The sequence below is a fragment of the Lithobates pipiens genome, unplaced genomic scaffold (genome assembly GCF_037356315.1).
Source record: "Lithobates pipiens isolate NorthernLeopardFrog02 unplaced genomic scaffold, aLitPip1_a1.2 Scaffold_18, whole genome shotgun sequence".
Taxonomy (NCBI): domain Eukaryota; kingdom Metazoa; phylum Chordata; class Amphibia; order Anura; family Ranidae; genus Lithobates; species Lithobates pipiens.
Window position 1 is genome coordinate 389802577 of NW_027507758.1, and position 17570 is coordinate 389820146.

Here is a 17570-nt window from a genome sequence, read left to right on the forward strand (position 1 = left end):
TTGTTTTTGTTTTTTTTTGCTATATAAAGGAAAAACAACCAACATTTTGTTTGCAAAAAAAGGTTTTCTTAGATTTTCTTAGTTTTATAAAATGTTTCAAATAAATAATCTTTCTTCATTAATTTTACTAAAATGCTTCACCTACATTTCTTTGGTAAAAGCAATCCAGTGTATATTATTTAGTCTGTGTGTTATAGAGTCTAAAAACTATGGTATATATATTTGAAAATTGGTTAGTTCTGATTTACTGATGGGGGAAGGAGGGAGACAGTGCGACCACTCTGGTGTAGTAAGTTCTAAGAAAGTTTATTTATAAAGAAAAGTTAATACTCAGAATGTCTAGGGATGCATACATTGTGAGATATAATGACTAATGACATATCATGTTCAATCTATTTTATAAACCTGCTTTTGGCTATGTACAAGAACATTATTCTACATTGTGTTCTGTGATGGTATTGTATAAATGTAATACTTCGGAATGTGCATTATTTATTGTACTGTTAAAAGTTGTTAAACTTTATTTTGATTTAAAAAAAGAATAATAATGCTCACAAAAGTACAGTGCCTTGCAAAAGTATTAACCCCCATCTCGGCTTTTTACCTATTTTGTTGCATTACAGCCTTTAGTTCAATGTTTTTTTTAATCTGAATTATATGTGATGGATCAGAACACAATAGTCTAACTTGGGGAAGTAAAATTAGAAAAATATTTACATAAAACTATTTTTCAGAAATAAAAAAATAATTGGTCGTATGTATTCACCCCCTTTGTTATGAAGCCCATAAAAAGCTCTGGTGCAACCAATTACCTTCAGAAGTCACATAATTAGTGAAATGATGTCCACCTGTGTGCAATTTAAGTGTCATATGATTTGTCATTACATATACGCACCTTTCTGAAAGGCCCCAGAGGCTGCAACACCTAAGCAAGAGGCACCACTAACCAAACACTGCCATGAAGACCAAGCAACTCTCCAAACAAGTACGGGGCAATGTTGTTGAGAAATACAAGTCAAGGTTAGGTTATAAAAAAAAATCTAAATCTTTGATGATCCCTAGGAGCACCATCAAATCTATCATGACTAAATGGAAAGAACATGGCACAACAGCAAACCTGCCAAGAGAAGGCCCCGCACCAAAATTCACAGACCAACCAATGAGGGCGTTATTCAGAGAGGCAGCACAGAGACCTAAGGTAACCCTGGAGGAGCTGCAGAGTTCCACAGCACAGAGACTGGATTATCTGTACATAGGACGACAATAAGTCGCACGCTCCATAGAGCTGGGCTTCATGGCAAAGTGGCCAGAAAAAAGCCATTACTTTCAGCAAAAAACAAAATGGCACATTTTGAGTTTTCGAAAAGGCATGTGGGAGACTCCCAAAATGTATGGAGGAAGGTGCTCTGGTCTGATAAGACTAAAATGTAACTTTTTGGCCATCAAAGAAAATGCTATGTCTGGCGCAAACCCAACACATCACATCACCCAAAGAATACCATCCCCACAGTGAAATATGGTGATGGCATCATCATGCCGTGGGAATGTTTTTCATCAGTCAGGACTGGGAAAGTGGTCAGAGTTGAGGGAATGATGGTGCTAAATACAGGGATATTCTTGAGCAAAACCTGTACCACTCTTGTGTGATTTGAGGCTAGGATGGAGGTTCACCCTCCACCAAGACAATGATCCCAACACACTGCTAAGGTAACACTTGAGTCATTTAAGGGGAAACATGTAAATTTGTTGGAATGGCCTAGTCAAAGCCCAGACCTCAATCCAATTGCTATTCACAAGTGCAAACCATCCAACTTGAATGAGCAGTTTTGCAAGGAAGAATGGGCAAAAATCCCAGTGGTAAGATGTGGCAAAGCTCATAGATACTTATCCAAGGTGGACCTACAAAGTATTGACTTTGGGGGGGGGGGGGGGGTGAATAGTTATGCACATTGACTTTTCTGTTATTTTGTCCTATTTGTTGTTTGCTTCACAATAAATAAAAAAAAAAGAAAGATCTTCAAAGTTGTGGGCCAATGCCAAGGGGAGTGAATACTTTTGCAAGGCACTGTATAAAAACCACACATGTATATATGTATTTACTGAATGTCTATCTCATTTCTTGCTATAATGCCAGGACAGTCAAATAGTCCACAAAATGACACCCTTTTGGAAAGTAGACAGTCCGTGGTATTTAGCAATAGTCATGTTGGATTTTTGGAAGTTGTAATTTTTTGCCAAAACATTTTGGAAAATAAAGAAATTAAATAAAATGTTTGTTTACACAGTTGCCATTTTAACAAGCAATTTTTCAAACACGGCATAGGCATACTTATAACTACACCCCAGAAAACATTCTGTTACTCACTATTCATATGAGAATACCATACTGTATGTGTGAGACTTTTTCACAGCCTAACCACATACAGGGGTTCGAAATTGAAGGATCACCATGGGCTTTCTAAGGGTATAAACTATGCAATTCCTGACCACATTTTAGAAAGCAAATGCCACAAGGTATTTTCTAAGAGGCATCGTGAGTTTTTTTGAAAATGCAATATTTCACACATTTTTGGAAGAGGAGGAACGAAAATTTAAATCAAATTATTATTTTTTTACACATAGTTATCAATTAGTAAGATATATTTCTAAAACACAGCATAGGCATTTTTAGAATTTACAACTCTTGAGTATGGGGATAGCACATGTGTAATACTTTTTCACAGTCTAAGCCCTTGTACACACGGTCGGACATTCCGAAGGAAAATGTCCGATCGGACCATGTTGTCGGATAATCCGACTGTGTGTGGGCTCCATCGGACTGTTTCCGTCTGAATATCCAACGGACAAAGTTTTAGAGCTGGGCTATAAAACTTTCCGACAACATGATCCGATCGGACTTTGTCTGATTGTGTGTAGAGAATTCCGATCAAAGTGCCATGCAGGCTCAGATCAAATTCCTAGACCAAAGCTATTGGCTACTAGCCTGAACGTAATCCCGTTGTAACTAAATAGCGTCATCACGTTACGTACGATCGGATTTTCCGACAACTTTGTCCGCCCGTGTGTATGCAACACAAGTTTCGGACAAAATCCGACGGATTTTGTTGTCGGAATGTCTGACCGTGTGTATAAGGGCTAAGTAGCACCTTCAGGTATTCTAGAGCAGTGGTCATTATCATCAACCCTGTCCTCAGCCCACTAACAGGCCATGTTTTATTACCTTGGGGAGATGCAGACTAGACTATTGTAATCACTGAGCAGCAGATGATATCACCTGTGATGTATTTCAGTTATCTTGCAAACCTGGCCTGTTAGTGGGCCCTGAGGACAGGGTTGATGACCACTGTTCTAGAGGCAATTATGCATGTAATTTCCAGTCATCACATTTTTTGGAGGCCCTGGAGCACCAGGACAGTAGAAACTCCCACAAAATGACCACATTTTGGAGAGCAAATACCCCAAGGTATTTTTTAAGAGGCATGGTGAGTCTTTTGAAGACTTCTTTTTTCTCCATATGTTTTGTTATATACAGAAAGAAAATGAAAAGTTGTCAGTTTTATAAGAAATTGTTCACACATAACATGGGCATACTTAGAATCTCAATCCAAAAAAACATTTTGCAACTGCTTTTGAGCATGGAAATACCAAATATGTCAGACTTTTTCAATGCTTGGACTGATTATGTAACAGACATTGCATCTTGTAAATCAACCAAAACTGCATAGAAAACAATATACTGTAATGGTTGCCTCTGTACAAGTGGTCAGGGAATATAGCTTAGCATTGCATCACCTATAGCAGTCCCCATTTCTATAAGCCAAATAAAGCTAGCCTCCTGGAACATAGCTGCACTGGTCTGGTGACAGGAATACTATTGCTGGCTACACTGGTCTACTGACGCTTTGCAACCATTCCTGCATTGATGTCAAATTGGCAGCAGTGGCTGTGTCCTTGCAACTGCTGCATCAAAATAGTCATCAATGGGACTGCCTGCACAGGGATGCTTTTGAACACAGGTGCATCCCCATGCAGGTAGACACAATCCTCATGAAACACATTGATTCACCCCATGTGAACAAGGCCTTATGGTGAGACTGGGATTGGCGTGGCAGTGTTCAGGAACATGTGACATAAGAAATGCGTACCCCGTGCTGTTTTTACCCACCTGGGGATGCACAGGCATTCTCTGTATCTGCATGCAGGCAGTCCCATTTATGTCTATTGGAATTCATCGGCTGCACAGATACAACTACTGCTCCCAATCTGACAACCATACAGTTAAGTGTCCCAAAACTCACACTGTCTGTGTGGAGGCCTTGCACCCAGTAAGGTGCAAAATTGGGATTGGGAGCAGCAGCTGTGTCCATGCAGCCACTGTGTCCTAATAGACATGAATTGGACTACCTGCACGGTGAGGCACAGGACCCCTGTACATCCTCATGTGGGTAAACATGGCTCTCAGACAGGATACATCAATACACTGTGTGAATGAGGACTACTACAGGAATACTGCGGTTGATTTACTAAAACTGGAGAGTGAAATATATTGTGCAACTATACATGGAAGCCAATCAGCTTCTAACTTCAGCTTGTTCAATTAAGCTTTGACAAAGAAAAAAACCTCTGGGCTGATTGGTTTCTGTGCAGAGCTGAACCACATTTTTTCACTATCCAGTTTTAGTAAATCAACCCCTGTGTGACTGGCTGCACTGGTGTAGTGAGTACATAAGGGCTTGATTAGTTAAGACACATTTTTTCTCAACTGCTCCCGCTTTAGCTGGGAAGGTAGTGGTCAGAGGGGAACAAGGCAGGAATTATACCTCCTGTCATGCTTGACAGGCACTACTGCACATTGAGTGCAACCCATTCAAGCGATTGGGGCTATACTGTACTGTAATTGCCCCGCAACTGTGCAAAACACACATAGTTATGATGCAGTAGTACAGAATTTAGGGGGTTAAAACTGTTTCTGAAGAGCAATCTGAATGCAGATTGTTCTTCAGAGGGCACCGCAGGTGTGAAGAAGCTCTAAAAAAAATTTATCTTTTTTTTATTGTTTTATTATTCATTTTTTTATTATTTTTTATATTAAAAAAAGTAAAAAAAAAGGATAGCTGTTAACAGAGCAGTGCACAAGGAAGCTCCCATCCAGCCATTTATATATAGTTGCCGGGCAGGAAATGGTTAATGTGTAAAACCATTATTGTGCGCACATCAAGTAAATATTATAGAAGAAAATATTTAGCATTAAAGTGGTTCTAAACTCTTAAGGTTTTTTTTTTTTACCTTAATGAATTCTATGGGGAGGATCCCCCCAACCCTTCCCCCCCTTATACTTACCTAAGCTTATTCTTGACCCAGTGCTGTGCACAAGAGCAGTGTCTCTCTCTGCTCTCTCCCTCCTCTCTAGGCAGATTGATATATGATAGATGTCAATAAAATTCTGTGGGCCATTGGGAACAAGGAGATGACCTGCACTGTCTGTGTCTATAGACACAGGTTGCATGGCTGGTGATCAAGGCTGCACGACTGCCCCAATAAAAAGTGATTTATTATGGTGGGCACTCACTGAAGCGGAGGAGCCAGGAGCACCAAAGCAGGGGACCCCAGAGGAAGATCATCAGGGCTACTCTGTTCAAAACCATTGCGCAGAGCAGGTAAGTGACGTTTATTATTTACATTTTTTTTAAATGTGAAGATTTGCAAACACTTTGAAAATACGAAGACAACCTTTATAAATGATATGCTGTGTGTTTAATATTTCCTATTTTGTTACATTGTGGAGGAGTTATATTTTTTATTTGGTTTGTATTTTGTATAGTTCCTTGAAAATTAACATTTACTTTCATGTTCCGATTATATTTTAACACACATCTACAATGTTAGTTTGTGTTGCAGTGTGGAAGAATCATCACATGAGGACAGTCACCAACTATTTCATAGTCAACTTGTCTCTTGCAGACATTCTTGTCACTATCACTTGTCTTCCAGCAACCTTGGTAGTTGACATAACCGAAACTTGGTTTTTTGGAAAATCTCTCTGCAAAGTAATTCCTTATTTACAGGTATAGTTTATTTTTTTTGTGATGATAATATTTATAGCACCTACATTTTATTAGGGACAATCGTATATATAAAAATGTTTTCTTTGCTCTAATTAATTTATTAATATTATTGGCATATCCATTTTATTCCTGAAAGTGGAAAATACTTTTATAATATATTAACATAAACATTGTACCAGACTACCTGTTTGAAAAGCAAACTATTGGTTTTAGCATACCCCAAAATGTTTACTGTAGTATGTATTGTTTTTAAATTAGAGTGACAAGGGCTGGGGTGCAATGCATGCAACCCTTTATTAGTGCAATGTTTTTTTTGGAAGTGGGAATCAGTATGAGTTTATTCATCCAAATAGTGAACTAATTTGATACTGCTGCAAGAACATCTAATCCTGTTGAAAAGAAGATTGACTAATATAATTGTTTAAGGAGAAAAAACATTCAAAGAATATATGTATACCCCTTTTATACATACCTCAGATCAGGGGGTCACCTGGACTGGGACCCACAATTCATATTGGGCTGTGCAGCATTTTATTATTTCTCTATGCTGGCTTGACTGTATATAACTGAACTTACTTCAACTTTTCTCTCTAGGCCCTATTGGAGAAGCTATCTCCATGCAGACTTGCAAGTAAATGAATTGTCCTTTGGGATCTAAGAAGAAAAGCTTGTTAGTAATGTTCAGCTAGCCGGATGACCAGGGCTATGGCACTCAGTTTAGGTCATTCACTGATGTAAGGCATATGGAGGGGTATATACTGTATAACAATGGTCACCAACCCTGTCCTCAGGGCCCACCAACAAGCCAGGTTTGCAAGATAACTGAAATACGTCACAGGTGATATCATTTGCTGCTCAGTGATCACAGTATTCTAGTCAGGTAATACATAAAACCTGGCCTGTTAGTGGGCCCTGAGGACAGGGTTGATGACCACTGTTGTATGACATAGGTAGAGTGAAGGGGGGAAGGGCTATTAGAGTTAAAGCACATGTATAAACAAAAAAAGTTTTAGTTTTGGAAAGAGAAGAAACCGTTAAAAACCCATTTAGTTTATTATTTGCTGTTTGTGTTCAATTAGCGAGATTCCTTTCATTTTCTATCCATAAGGCAGAACAGGAAGTGCGTGGAATTGGCCTTCCCATCTATTTTTATCTCAGTGGAACCAGGTTAAACAGAGGACATGAATCCCTTGAGCAGGAAAGCAAACAGCAATAACAATGAAAAATGCAAAAACAAAAAATTTGGAGACTTTTCTCATTTCAGTTCTCAGAGAAAAATCTTCTTCTCTGGCACCCTGTTTATGAAGCGGAGAACATTTGTTCTCAGAAGGAGAAGAGATGAGAAGTTTTTCTCTTCTGAGAACAGCTGAGATCTGAGTAGAAGGAGGAACTCTCCCGAGATACCTGTGTGATTACAGAGCAGCTGACTTTTAAAAGTGAAACCAAAGTTAAAAAAAGACCATTTAATTACATGAAAAATATCAAGCACAGACCGCAGGCGTTCGTTTTAACTCCATTTCTTTACACACATTTTGGCACATTCTTAAAATGTGTGTTTTGGCCCTTTTTTATTGCTCATTTTGGCATTATTTACGTGCATTTTTCAGTTTTTTAACACGTCACATTTTTTAGCGTGCATCTGGCCATGGGTTTTTTTTATTGTGCATTTTGGTGCTTTTCAAATACACATTTTCACCCTTTAGTGCACATTTTGGCACAGGTTATTTTAATACGCATTTTGGTGTGGTTTGTAACGCACATTTTGGCGCTTCTTTTAGCATGTAGTTTGACACTTTTTTAACATTCATTTTGATTAGCTTTTTATGCGTATTTTGGCAAATGGCACATTTGCTAGCCACTTTAAGGGTTCCATTAACAGTTAATGGCACCGCAAGCATATCATGCATTTTGCATGTGTTTTCCGGAATGCACACAAATACGCAGGTAAAAGTGAACCAAAATACATGTTAAAAAAACAACCAAATGCACATAAAATTGTGCTAAAATGCATTTTAAAAAACAAGCCAAAATGTGTGTTTAAAAAAGCAGCAAAAAGTGCATCAAAAACTGTAACAAAATGAGCACAAAAAAAGCTTAAAAAGCCAAATTTTAAATGGTTTGGGCATGGAGTATTGTGCATTTTTTCACTTTTTTCAATGTACATTTTGGCACGCTGGTAGCGTATTTGTCAAATGACAAAATGTGTGGCAAAATGCATGTCTGCTAACTGCATTTGGGGTGCCATTAACAATGAATGGAACCCAAAAGCACATTGAGCATTTTCACAGAATTTTACAGCAATTTGCAATTCTGCCAACTATTCTGCATTGTTCAGAAATGAACGGGTCCTAAAAGAAAATACATTATACATTATTGTAGTGTGTGTGTGTGTGTGTGTGTGTGATATATATATATATATATATATATATATATATCTATATATATATATATATATCACACACACATAAACATATATAGTTATTATTTATATCAATCTTTAAGCTTTATTTTGCTGATATTAGGAAGAAAGAAGCCTCATTCCTCACATCACTGCAGCTTCTCACCCATATTCTCCACCTCTGAGCTGGAGAATCTGGGACGGAGATATTTTACAGAGCTGGCCAGTGAGATCTTCAGATCTCACCTTCATAAACTGGTCATCTGTGTAAACGTGAAAGACAGAAGGGTGTGTCCTGTGACGAGAAGTGAAGAACATGTTCTCCACTCCTCATCTCGGCTTCATAAACTGGTACACCTGAGAGATCAGCCGTGATCATCAGGATCTCAGCTCTTCTCTGTTTGATAAACATACACCAAAGTGTGGTTAATTTACTAAAATTGAAGAGTTCAAAATCTGGTGCAGCACTGCATGGAAGCCAATAAGCTTCCAGGTTTTTTTTGTCAAAGCTTAATTGAACAAGCTAAAGTTAGAAGCTGATTGGCCACCATGCACAGCTGCACCAGAGTTTGCACTCTTCAGTTTTAGTAAATCAACCCCAATGTGTTTTACGCATAAAAAATAGATAAATCCTAAAACAAAACCCAAAATTGTCCATACAAAGTTTCACACACTTCTTCCAAATGTGCGATAATCTCCAAAGTATGTGAAACTTTATATGGACATTTTATTGTTGAAGTTCTTTTAGGATTTGGTACTTTTTTATGTGTAAAACTCACTTTAATGATGCACATTCTGTGGTCTTTTTTGTAAGAGTGCTACACATTTTTTGTTTTTTCATTTATGATTTGTATGTGAGTGAAACACGTAATTGTGCTAGCTGGCCCTTTATTAATGTGGAGAGATAAAAGGCTACTCAGAAACACCATATATTTTACTGTATTTGCCATAAAAATGCACTGGAATTTTAACCCTTCCCTATGCTATTCAAATCTAAAAAAAAAAAATGCTTTGTGTACAATTTGAGATGTAGGAAAATATTGTTACCTCTAAGATTAATATAAGTATCACTGTTTTTGTAGTTTTTAGGTTTTGTGTAAAACATAGAAGGGTTACAGATTCTGTTATATTTCAATTGCCGTATATGTCCCAAATGGAGACACAACAGGAAATGACATTTCAACTCTCAAAAACAAGGGTAAATCATATATTCAACACTTTTCCTCAGAACAAGTGTCTCATTTGGAAGATATCATTTCAACTTCCTAGTGACTGTAAACAAAAATGTACATTTTACATTTTTTTTCTTATGGTGTTCCACACACTATTTAAAAAGGACTGGCATTTACTTTAATACAACACCCTTCTTTCTGCTCCATAAGGCAGGATAAAGCATTTGACATTGGTAGCAAAACCAATTTCTCCTTCTTTGTCAAACTGTTTTGGTTACCCGCTGTTTAAATTTAAAGTACATGTTCACATGGCCTTTAAACAAGTATCGAAAAGCAACCTTTTGGCTGAGTTTAACTTTGAAAATGTTTTGTGTTTTGCATACAGGCAAAATGACTCATAGCACTGCAAGCCTGAATTTTTAACAGTAAGACGCCCATATGCCAACCTGTCTTCTTTATAAAGACAAGAAAAATCAAATTTCCTGAGGACTGTGCTGTTTAATAATTTTCATAATGCCTGCCAGACCTATGTGTTAAATTGCATATATTTCATTCAAATCTTAATGTCACTTGGCATAAGCTATCAATCTGTTAACCACTACAATACAGGGCACTTTCACCCCCTTCCTTCCCAGCCCAATTTTCAGCTTTCATCGCTCTCGCGCTTTCAGTCACAATTGCGCGGTCATGCTACACTGTACCCAAATGAAATTGTTATCATTTTGTTCGCACAAATAGAGCTTTATTTTGGTGTTATTTATTCACGACTCCGTTTTTTATTTTTTGCGATATAAGCGCAAAAAAAGCGGAAATTTGGAAAAAAAACAATATTTTCTTTTTTCTATTTGAAAAGAAATCCAATAAAATCAAATTGTGTCATAAATTTAAGCCAAAATGTATTCTGCTACATGTTTTTGGTAAAAAAAATTCCGTTAAGTGTATAATAATTGGTTTGTGTGATCACGGACATATGTACGCAAATGATCATGTACATATGTGTGCAGGTGATCACGTACATATGTGTGCAGATAATCATTGGGACATGTGATTTTAGTGGGACATATGTGGGGGACATGTTTTTATTATTAGGGACATGTGTTTTTATTATTTGGGGACATGTATGTTTTGGGGACATGTGTGTTTTGGGGACATATGTGGGGACTGGGTTTGTACTGTGTGGTGTGTTGTGTGTTGACACTAGACTGATGATCAGTGAGTAAAAAGCTGTAAAAAGCAGCCCATACTCACTGATCATCAGCCGGCTGCAGCGTTCTGCTCTCCTCTCCTCAGCGATGACTTCCGTGTGAGGAGAGGAGAGCCGATTGCCTAGCAACCGGCTGTTTGTTTACATCACATGACGGCCGTGATTGGACACGGCCGTCATGTGATCAGGAGGGCCAATCACAGAGCCCTCCTGCCGATCTCAGATGTGCCGTGTCCGGGTGACACGAGCACATCGGGATCGCGCCGCTGCGCAGGCACGCGTGCGCGCGCGATCGCGCTACTTCTGAATGACGTTCAGGAACGTCCTATCAGGAGTAGACGGCTCCCACCCGGCCGTATATATGCATTGGCCGGGTGGGAAGTGGTTAAAGAATATAAGAGACACAAAATAAAAAAAAAAATGAAAATCAACAACCATCCCAAAACCGAATAATAGGTTAGCTTTGAGCTACCAAATTTGTTTTATTTAGTTCCTAGATCTTAGAGAGTGTATGTAAAGGATTTTTTTACATTTTGGGTCGCATAGAGAAGAGTACTCTTTGTTAAAGAGGATGTATCACCAGAAAAAAAACTTTAAATCTCCAAGTGGTTTGTGTGCATATAACATTTTTCCCCATTAAAATCTGAGCAGCTATGTTAAAAATAAGTATTTATTTTCTTTCATTGTAGCTCCACCCCTCCTGAAGCATATACATATGTCAGCCTTCACTGAGCTCCAATCCTCTCCAATCTCCAGTTGCTGTTTCCTCTACAGTTAATGCAAAATATAAAATAATCAGTCCTTAAATCTTCATAAAATGAGTGTGCATCAACCATTTAAACATGCTCTTGAAACTTGCAAAAAATGTTAATTCCTCTCCAGCACATTATGTACTATTTTTGGGTTTGCTCACTTTGGATTTGATCTCCAATGTGAAAAGAGGTCATAATATGCAGTTTCTGAAGAGGAAGGGGGATGCTGCCTTTCTCCACCCAAAAATGGAAAACTAGGATCTTGTTCACTGGATGATAGGCCAAATGTTTCACTTACCCCTCAAAGCAATAACGCCGGAACATCTAGTGCTCTTCATTGTAAAACCAATGTTTTATTGATAAAATAAAACAAACATCCAGACTGCTCACATAATAAGAGCAGCATTCTCTTTGAATAGTGTCCACAGACATGGAGATTGGTAATGACCTTAGCTGTCTTTGAGCTTAAAGCTGTCTTTTACCTTAAGTATAAGAGCCACCGCTTGCTCAGCAGAGCTGGGCCAGCGGACATGATGACATCACTCTCTTAACTCTCTGCTCTTACACATTATGTCCCTTAGTGGAGACTACTTAAGAGGGTGACAGATGTCTCTACTTTTACCGCATACATAACGCTTCCTAGTCTTCATGGTAAAAGCATAAACAAACAGCGGCCATATCTTAGTGCATACAAAAACCAAAATAAATCCACGCTAATAGTGAAAAAATAACAAGAAAAAAACAAGCTGCAGACACTTGATAATACAATACAAATAGTGCAGCACTAAAATTGAAAATATAACACCTATGCTGACTTACTGAGCATATAATTGATATTCAGAAAACTTGTTGAAGTATATTCCCCAAAAATATTTTCCAAGGTAAAATCAGGATGACGAGTCCCACATGCCATAATAGTGATAGAAAGCAGGATAGAGCAGGTGTCACCAACGAAACCTCATTCTGCGCTTACCAGAGATAGTGTGACCCTCTAGCTAAGAGTGGTCAATCTGCACTTCATCTGTCTACAGATTAGATGGCACCATAGGGACAGGCAGATGAATGCCATAAATGCAGCATTCAGTATTTAACTCCCCTGCAGGGATTAATCCATGTCACAGGGCAAGCAATAAAAGGTAATCCACGTAGCGTGCTATCATTTAAAAAAAAAAAATACATTTATTAAATTAAAATTTAGCAATAACAAGAGCATGTAAACGCCAAAAGGTTGTTTTCTCCAGGAAGTAAGATGGCCGGCCATCAATCGCGCATACGTGGTAGTGTGTGTGCATGGCTCCTCCCCTGATGACATCACATATAGCAAAATGTGTACGGGAGAGCCACTCGCACATGCTACCATGCATGTGTGATTGATAGTTGGCCATCTTGCTTCCTAGAGGAAACAACCTTTCAGTGTTTACATGCCCCTGTTACTTATGTGAGTGTTACTCTTTTTTTAATAAATAGCTTTTTACACTGATAACATACTACCTTTTTATTGCATGCATTGTGACTAGGGGGTCACACGATCTCTGGTAAGAGCAGTATGAGGTTTGGTTGGTGACACCTGCTCTGTCCTACTTTCCATCACAATCTTGGCATGTGGGGCTCCTCAGTCTGATTTTATGTTGGAAAATATTTTAAGGAATATACTTCTGAATATCAATTTTATATTAATTACATGTCTTATATTTTCAATTTTAGAGCTGCATCATTTGTATTGCATGTCGTATTGCATATAAACACTCCAATAGCGGCCATCTTCTGCATACACTATACCAAAGTTATAGAACAGAGCTGAAAACATCTGCAAGGCTGTATGCTTTATTATGTGCATATTTCAATACCATATTAACCCTTTACTGACCTGTTGCCAATCCAAAAACGCATAATATGTTAAAACAATATATAATGTCCAATATATTTCTAAAGACCTTAAATTAATCAATGAATTATTAAATGATAGTAGAGCATAAATGCACAATAAAATAAATATTGAAAAAGTTAAAATAAGTATAAAATGCTTCCAAAGGTCCCCAAAAATGTCCTTGTTTAAATCCAGACACAAACTTATACTAAATATAAACAAAAAGCACACTAGGCTTCAGCATTACTGTTTAAACAGTTTATCAAATTCAATGCTCAGAACTTTGGAGGCAGAACCTGGGTCATATATCTACCAGGACTTGACTAATGGTCCTTATGCCCTTTCATGTACAGGAACTTCCTCCACCCCCCCCCCCCCCACCAAAACTTTAATGCACTGGGGTCTCGGGAATGGTGGGTTCTAAAATGATTAGAAACTAAGTTTCTTATATCCAGTTTTAATAATATATATATATATATATATTTCTCCTAAATTCCAAGAGGTTTGCCCTATATATTGGAGCCCACAAGGGCACTTCAATATATAAACAACCCCTTCTGAAAAGCATGAAATAAAATCACAGAAAACAAGTGTTGTACCTGTAGCTATAAAATATTTCTGTTCCTGAAGATTGGCTCTTGGTCTTACACACAGAACATTTTCCACAAGAATATAAATCTTTCTGATCAAAAAAGGCATGTGTGTTTCTTATTGGGGGACCGATTTACGCTTTTCACCAATTTTCCCTTCATGTGGGAGCTCTCTTTTCAAGATCGACCAGTGCTATCTAAAAATCTTTTCCACTCTGTTGTGAATTAAAATCCATGACAGTCCCTGTCTTCTAACAGGTTATTGCTGTCCATATACATGACTTTCTTTATCTCTCTATTGACAAAATCCTTATTAAGTACTCTCCTAACAAACCTTTCTTAAATTGTCCTTGTCTGTGTAATTTCTTCACAATCTCATCTTTACCAGGTAGAAATTTATTATATCATAACACAAGCTGACAGATTCAACATTCTCTGGGCTCTGAATAGCAGGCTGCAGCTCCAGACTCTGTGTAAGCACACATCATTTATCCCTTTTATTTTTTGCTGTTTTTGTGTAAGTGATACACAGAGATTGCGAGCTTGCTATTTTGTGTTTAATTTGTTGTGGAGACACATTTATAGATTTTATATTTGTTATGAATGATTGTAGCTTGTGAAAGACCACATTCATTCATGAAAACTGAACTGAGACAGCCTAGTGCAGTGATGACAAACCTTGGCACCCCAGATGTTTTGGAACTACATTTCCCATGATGTTCAGCTACACTGCAGAGAGCATCAGCATCATGGAAAATGTAGTTCCAAAACATCTGGGGTGCCAAGGTTCGCCATCACTGGCCTAGTGTAATACTTGACTAGTTTACTTGTCAGTTTGATGTTCTATGAGTAAAATACTTTTTCTCCAGCTGAAATCATTCATAACAAATATAAAATCTATAAATGTGTCTCCACAAGCTTAGAGTTTCCACTCTCTCCCTGCCACTGAATAGCAGGCTGACACTCATGACTAGGAATGAGCTTCGTGTTCGAGTCGAACATACGTTCGACTCGAACATCGGCTGTTCGCCCGCTCGGCGCATTCCGACCGTTATGGGCCGTTCGCGCCAAATTCGTGTGGCGCTCACGGCCCACAATGCACTGCGTCATCGCAGTGCATTGCTGGCTCATGATTGGCCAAGCATGCACTGTGACCCCGCATGCTTGGCCAATCACAGCGCCAGCAGCAAGGAGAGCCATGATTGGCCACAGGCAGGATGCCTGTGGCCAATCATAGCTCAGGCTGTGTAGTACACGCCCCACACTATATAAGGCCGCCAGCGCAGCGGCCTTGTGTAGTGTGTTGGCGTCTGAAGCAGTTAGTGGGTGTTCTGTGTACCTTCAACACAGTACACACCGATTGTTATCGGCCGATTTTCGATCTTGCTGTTGTGTAGTGGTTGTTGTCTGCGTGCCCTGACCGCAGTATACACCGCTATATTCACCTCACCTATATAGCTAGTGATCTATCTTTTATAATAGAGCTTGCAGTCAGTAGTGTTAGGAGCTTGTGCGTGCTGTCTGCGTGCTCTGTACCCAGTACACACCGCTATATCCACCTACATAGCTCTTCTCTATTTGAGCCCACTTGCCATCTGCAGGAGTTATTAGAAGTTGTGTGTGCCTCCAGCATAGCACAGTATACATCTGTATACCCCTTTATCTCTGGTGTTCTATAATAAAGGCATCTGCAGGAGTTAGTGGGTGTTTTGTGCCTCCAGCACAATATACACCTGTATCTACCCTTTATTGCTGTTCTCTAATAGAGCCATCTGCAGGGCTTAGTGGGTGTTGTGTGACTCCATTACAGTATACCCCTTTATCTCTGGTGTTCTATAATAAAGGCATCTGCAGGAGTTAGTGGGTGTTGTGTGCCTCCAGCACAATATACACTACCCAACTGCTGTTTTACCCAACTCCCTTCAGGCCATTACCATGTCTGGAAGGCCAGCAAGGAGAGGCAGACCGGCGCGAGCCGATAAAAGAGGGCAAGCAGGCTCTGTGTCTAGAGACAACAGTGCTGGTCGTGGACGCGGTGCATTGTCATCAGCACGTGGCCATGGGACACGCTTGTTCTTCTTTTCGGCAGCTGGACAGGTTGAACCGCAACATGCCAATGACTTGGTAGAGTGGATGACCAAGCCCTCTTCATCCTCCTCATCCTCTCTCACCCAGTCTCAGGGTACTAGCAAAGCAGCTGCCAACGCATCGTCTTCCCTCCTCTCAATGTCATCATCAGTGACTCCATCCCTAGACCCACCACGTCCTCCTGAGGAGTCTCCTGAACTCTTTGAGCACAGTGTTGGGTACATGCTCCAGGAGGATGCCCAGTGTTTTGTAGCCACTGATGATGACACTCAGCTAGAGGAAGGCAGTAGCGTGAATGCAGAGAGAGGGGATGCTCAAGAAGGACAGCAATCTGGCAGTCATGTTCCACAAGCTGCAGCATATTGCAAGGTTTGCTACAGCGATGAAGAGGGAGGGGATGATGAGGGCACTGACTCCATGTGGGTGCCTGGTAGGAGAGAGGAGGAGGAGGAGGAGGAGGCACATGTCCAACGAGGGCAGCACACCGACTGAATCACACCGCAGAGCTCCGCCTGTGCAGGGCGCTGCCTCTGCGCGTTATTCTAAAAGTTCTTTGGTGTGGGCCTTTTTTGAGACGAGTGCATCAGATCGCACCGCTGCTATTTGCAACATATGTCTCAAGCGTATCTCGCTTAGGCACCACATGCTTGACCAGACATATGTTGACCTGCCATGCAGCTCGTTGGCAAGCGTACCTCAAAGACCCACACCAAAGAACAAAGCGGGCCTCTCCTTGCTCTGCATCAGCTGGCATCTCCAACCCCACTAGACCTTCAGTCCTCTCTGAAACCTGCTCTGAGAGGAATGAAGGTGTAGAATTAGGTGTGCCACAGCCAAGTGCTTCCGGGCACTCTGCTAGCAGTACACCCACGCCCAATTATAGCAGGCAAATGTCCCTGCCCCAGCTGCTGGACCAGCGAAAGAAGTTCACTCCCAGCCATCCACATGCCCAGCGGTTGAATGCTAGCTTGGCTAAATTGCTAGCACTTCAACTGCTGCCTTTTCAGTTGGTTCCTCAGTGGCAGGTCCCCAAACGCCACTTTTTCTCACGGAAGGTGATTCCGGCTCTCTACCGGCATGTGGAAGGCAATGTCCTTGCCTCGCTGGACAGGGCGGTCAGCGGTAAGGTGCATATTACCGCTGACTCATGGTCCAGCAGGCATGGGCAGGGACGTTACCTGTCTTTCACGGCCCATTGGGTCACTCTTCTGACAGCTGGGAAGCATGCAGGACAAGGTGCAGTAGTGTTGGAGGTTGTTCCGCCACCACGCCTCCAAAATGCTACTATTGGTTGTGACACACCTCTCTCCTCCACCCCCTCCTCTTCTTCTTCTTCTTCCTCCATGGCCTCTTCCAGTGCTCTGTCCTCAGAACCAGCGGTGCTCCGTAGGCGTTCCAGGGGCTACGCAAGTACGCAGGCAAAACGATGCCATG

General features: G+C 40.1%; 1 protein-coding gene across 1 annotated transcript in view; it reads left to right on the forward strand.

Annotated features, from left to right (window-relative positions):
* Positions 1 to 17570, forward strand: part of HCRTR2 (hypocretin receptor 2) — a 172856-nt gene that overhangs the window by 80252 nt on the left and 75034 nt on the right. Inside the window, exon 2 of the mRNA XM_077490313.1 lies at positions 5887 to 6065. Within this exon, the coding sequence (XP_077346439.1) occupies positions 5887 to 6065 (179 nt within the window). The remainder of the gene's footprint in view (positions 1 to 5886; positions 6066 to 17570) is intronic.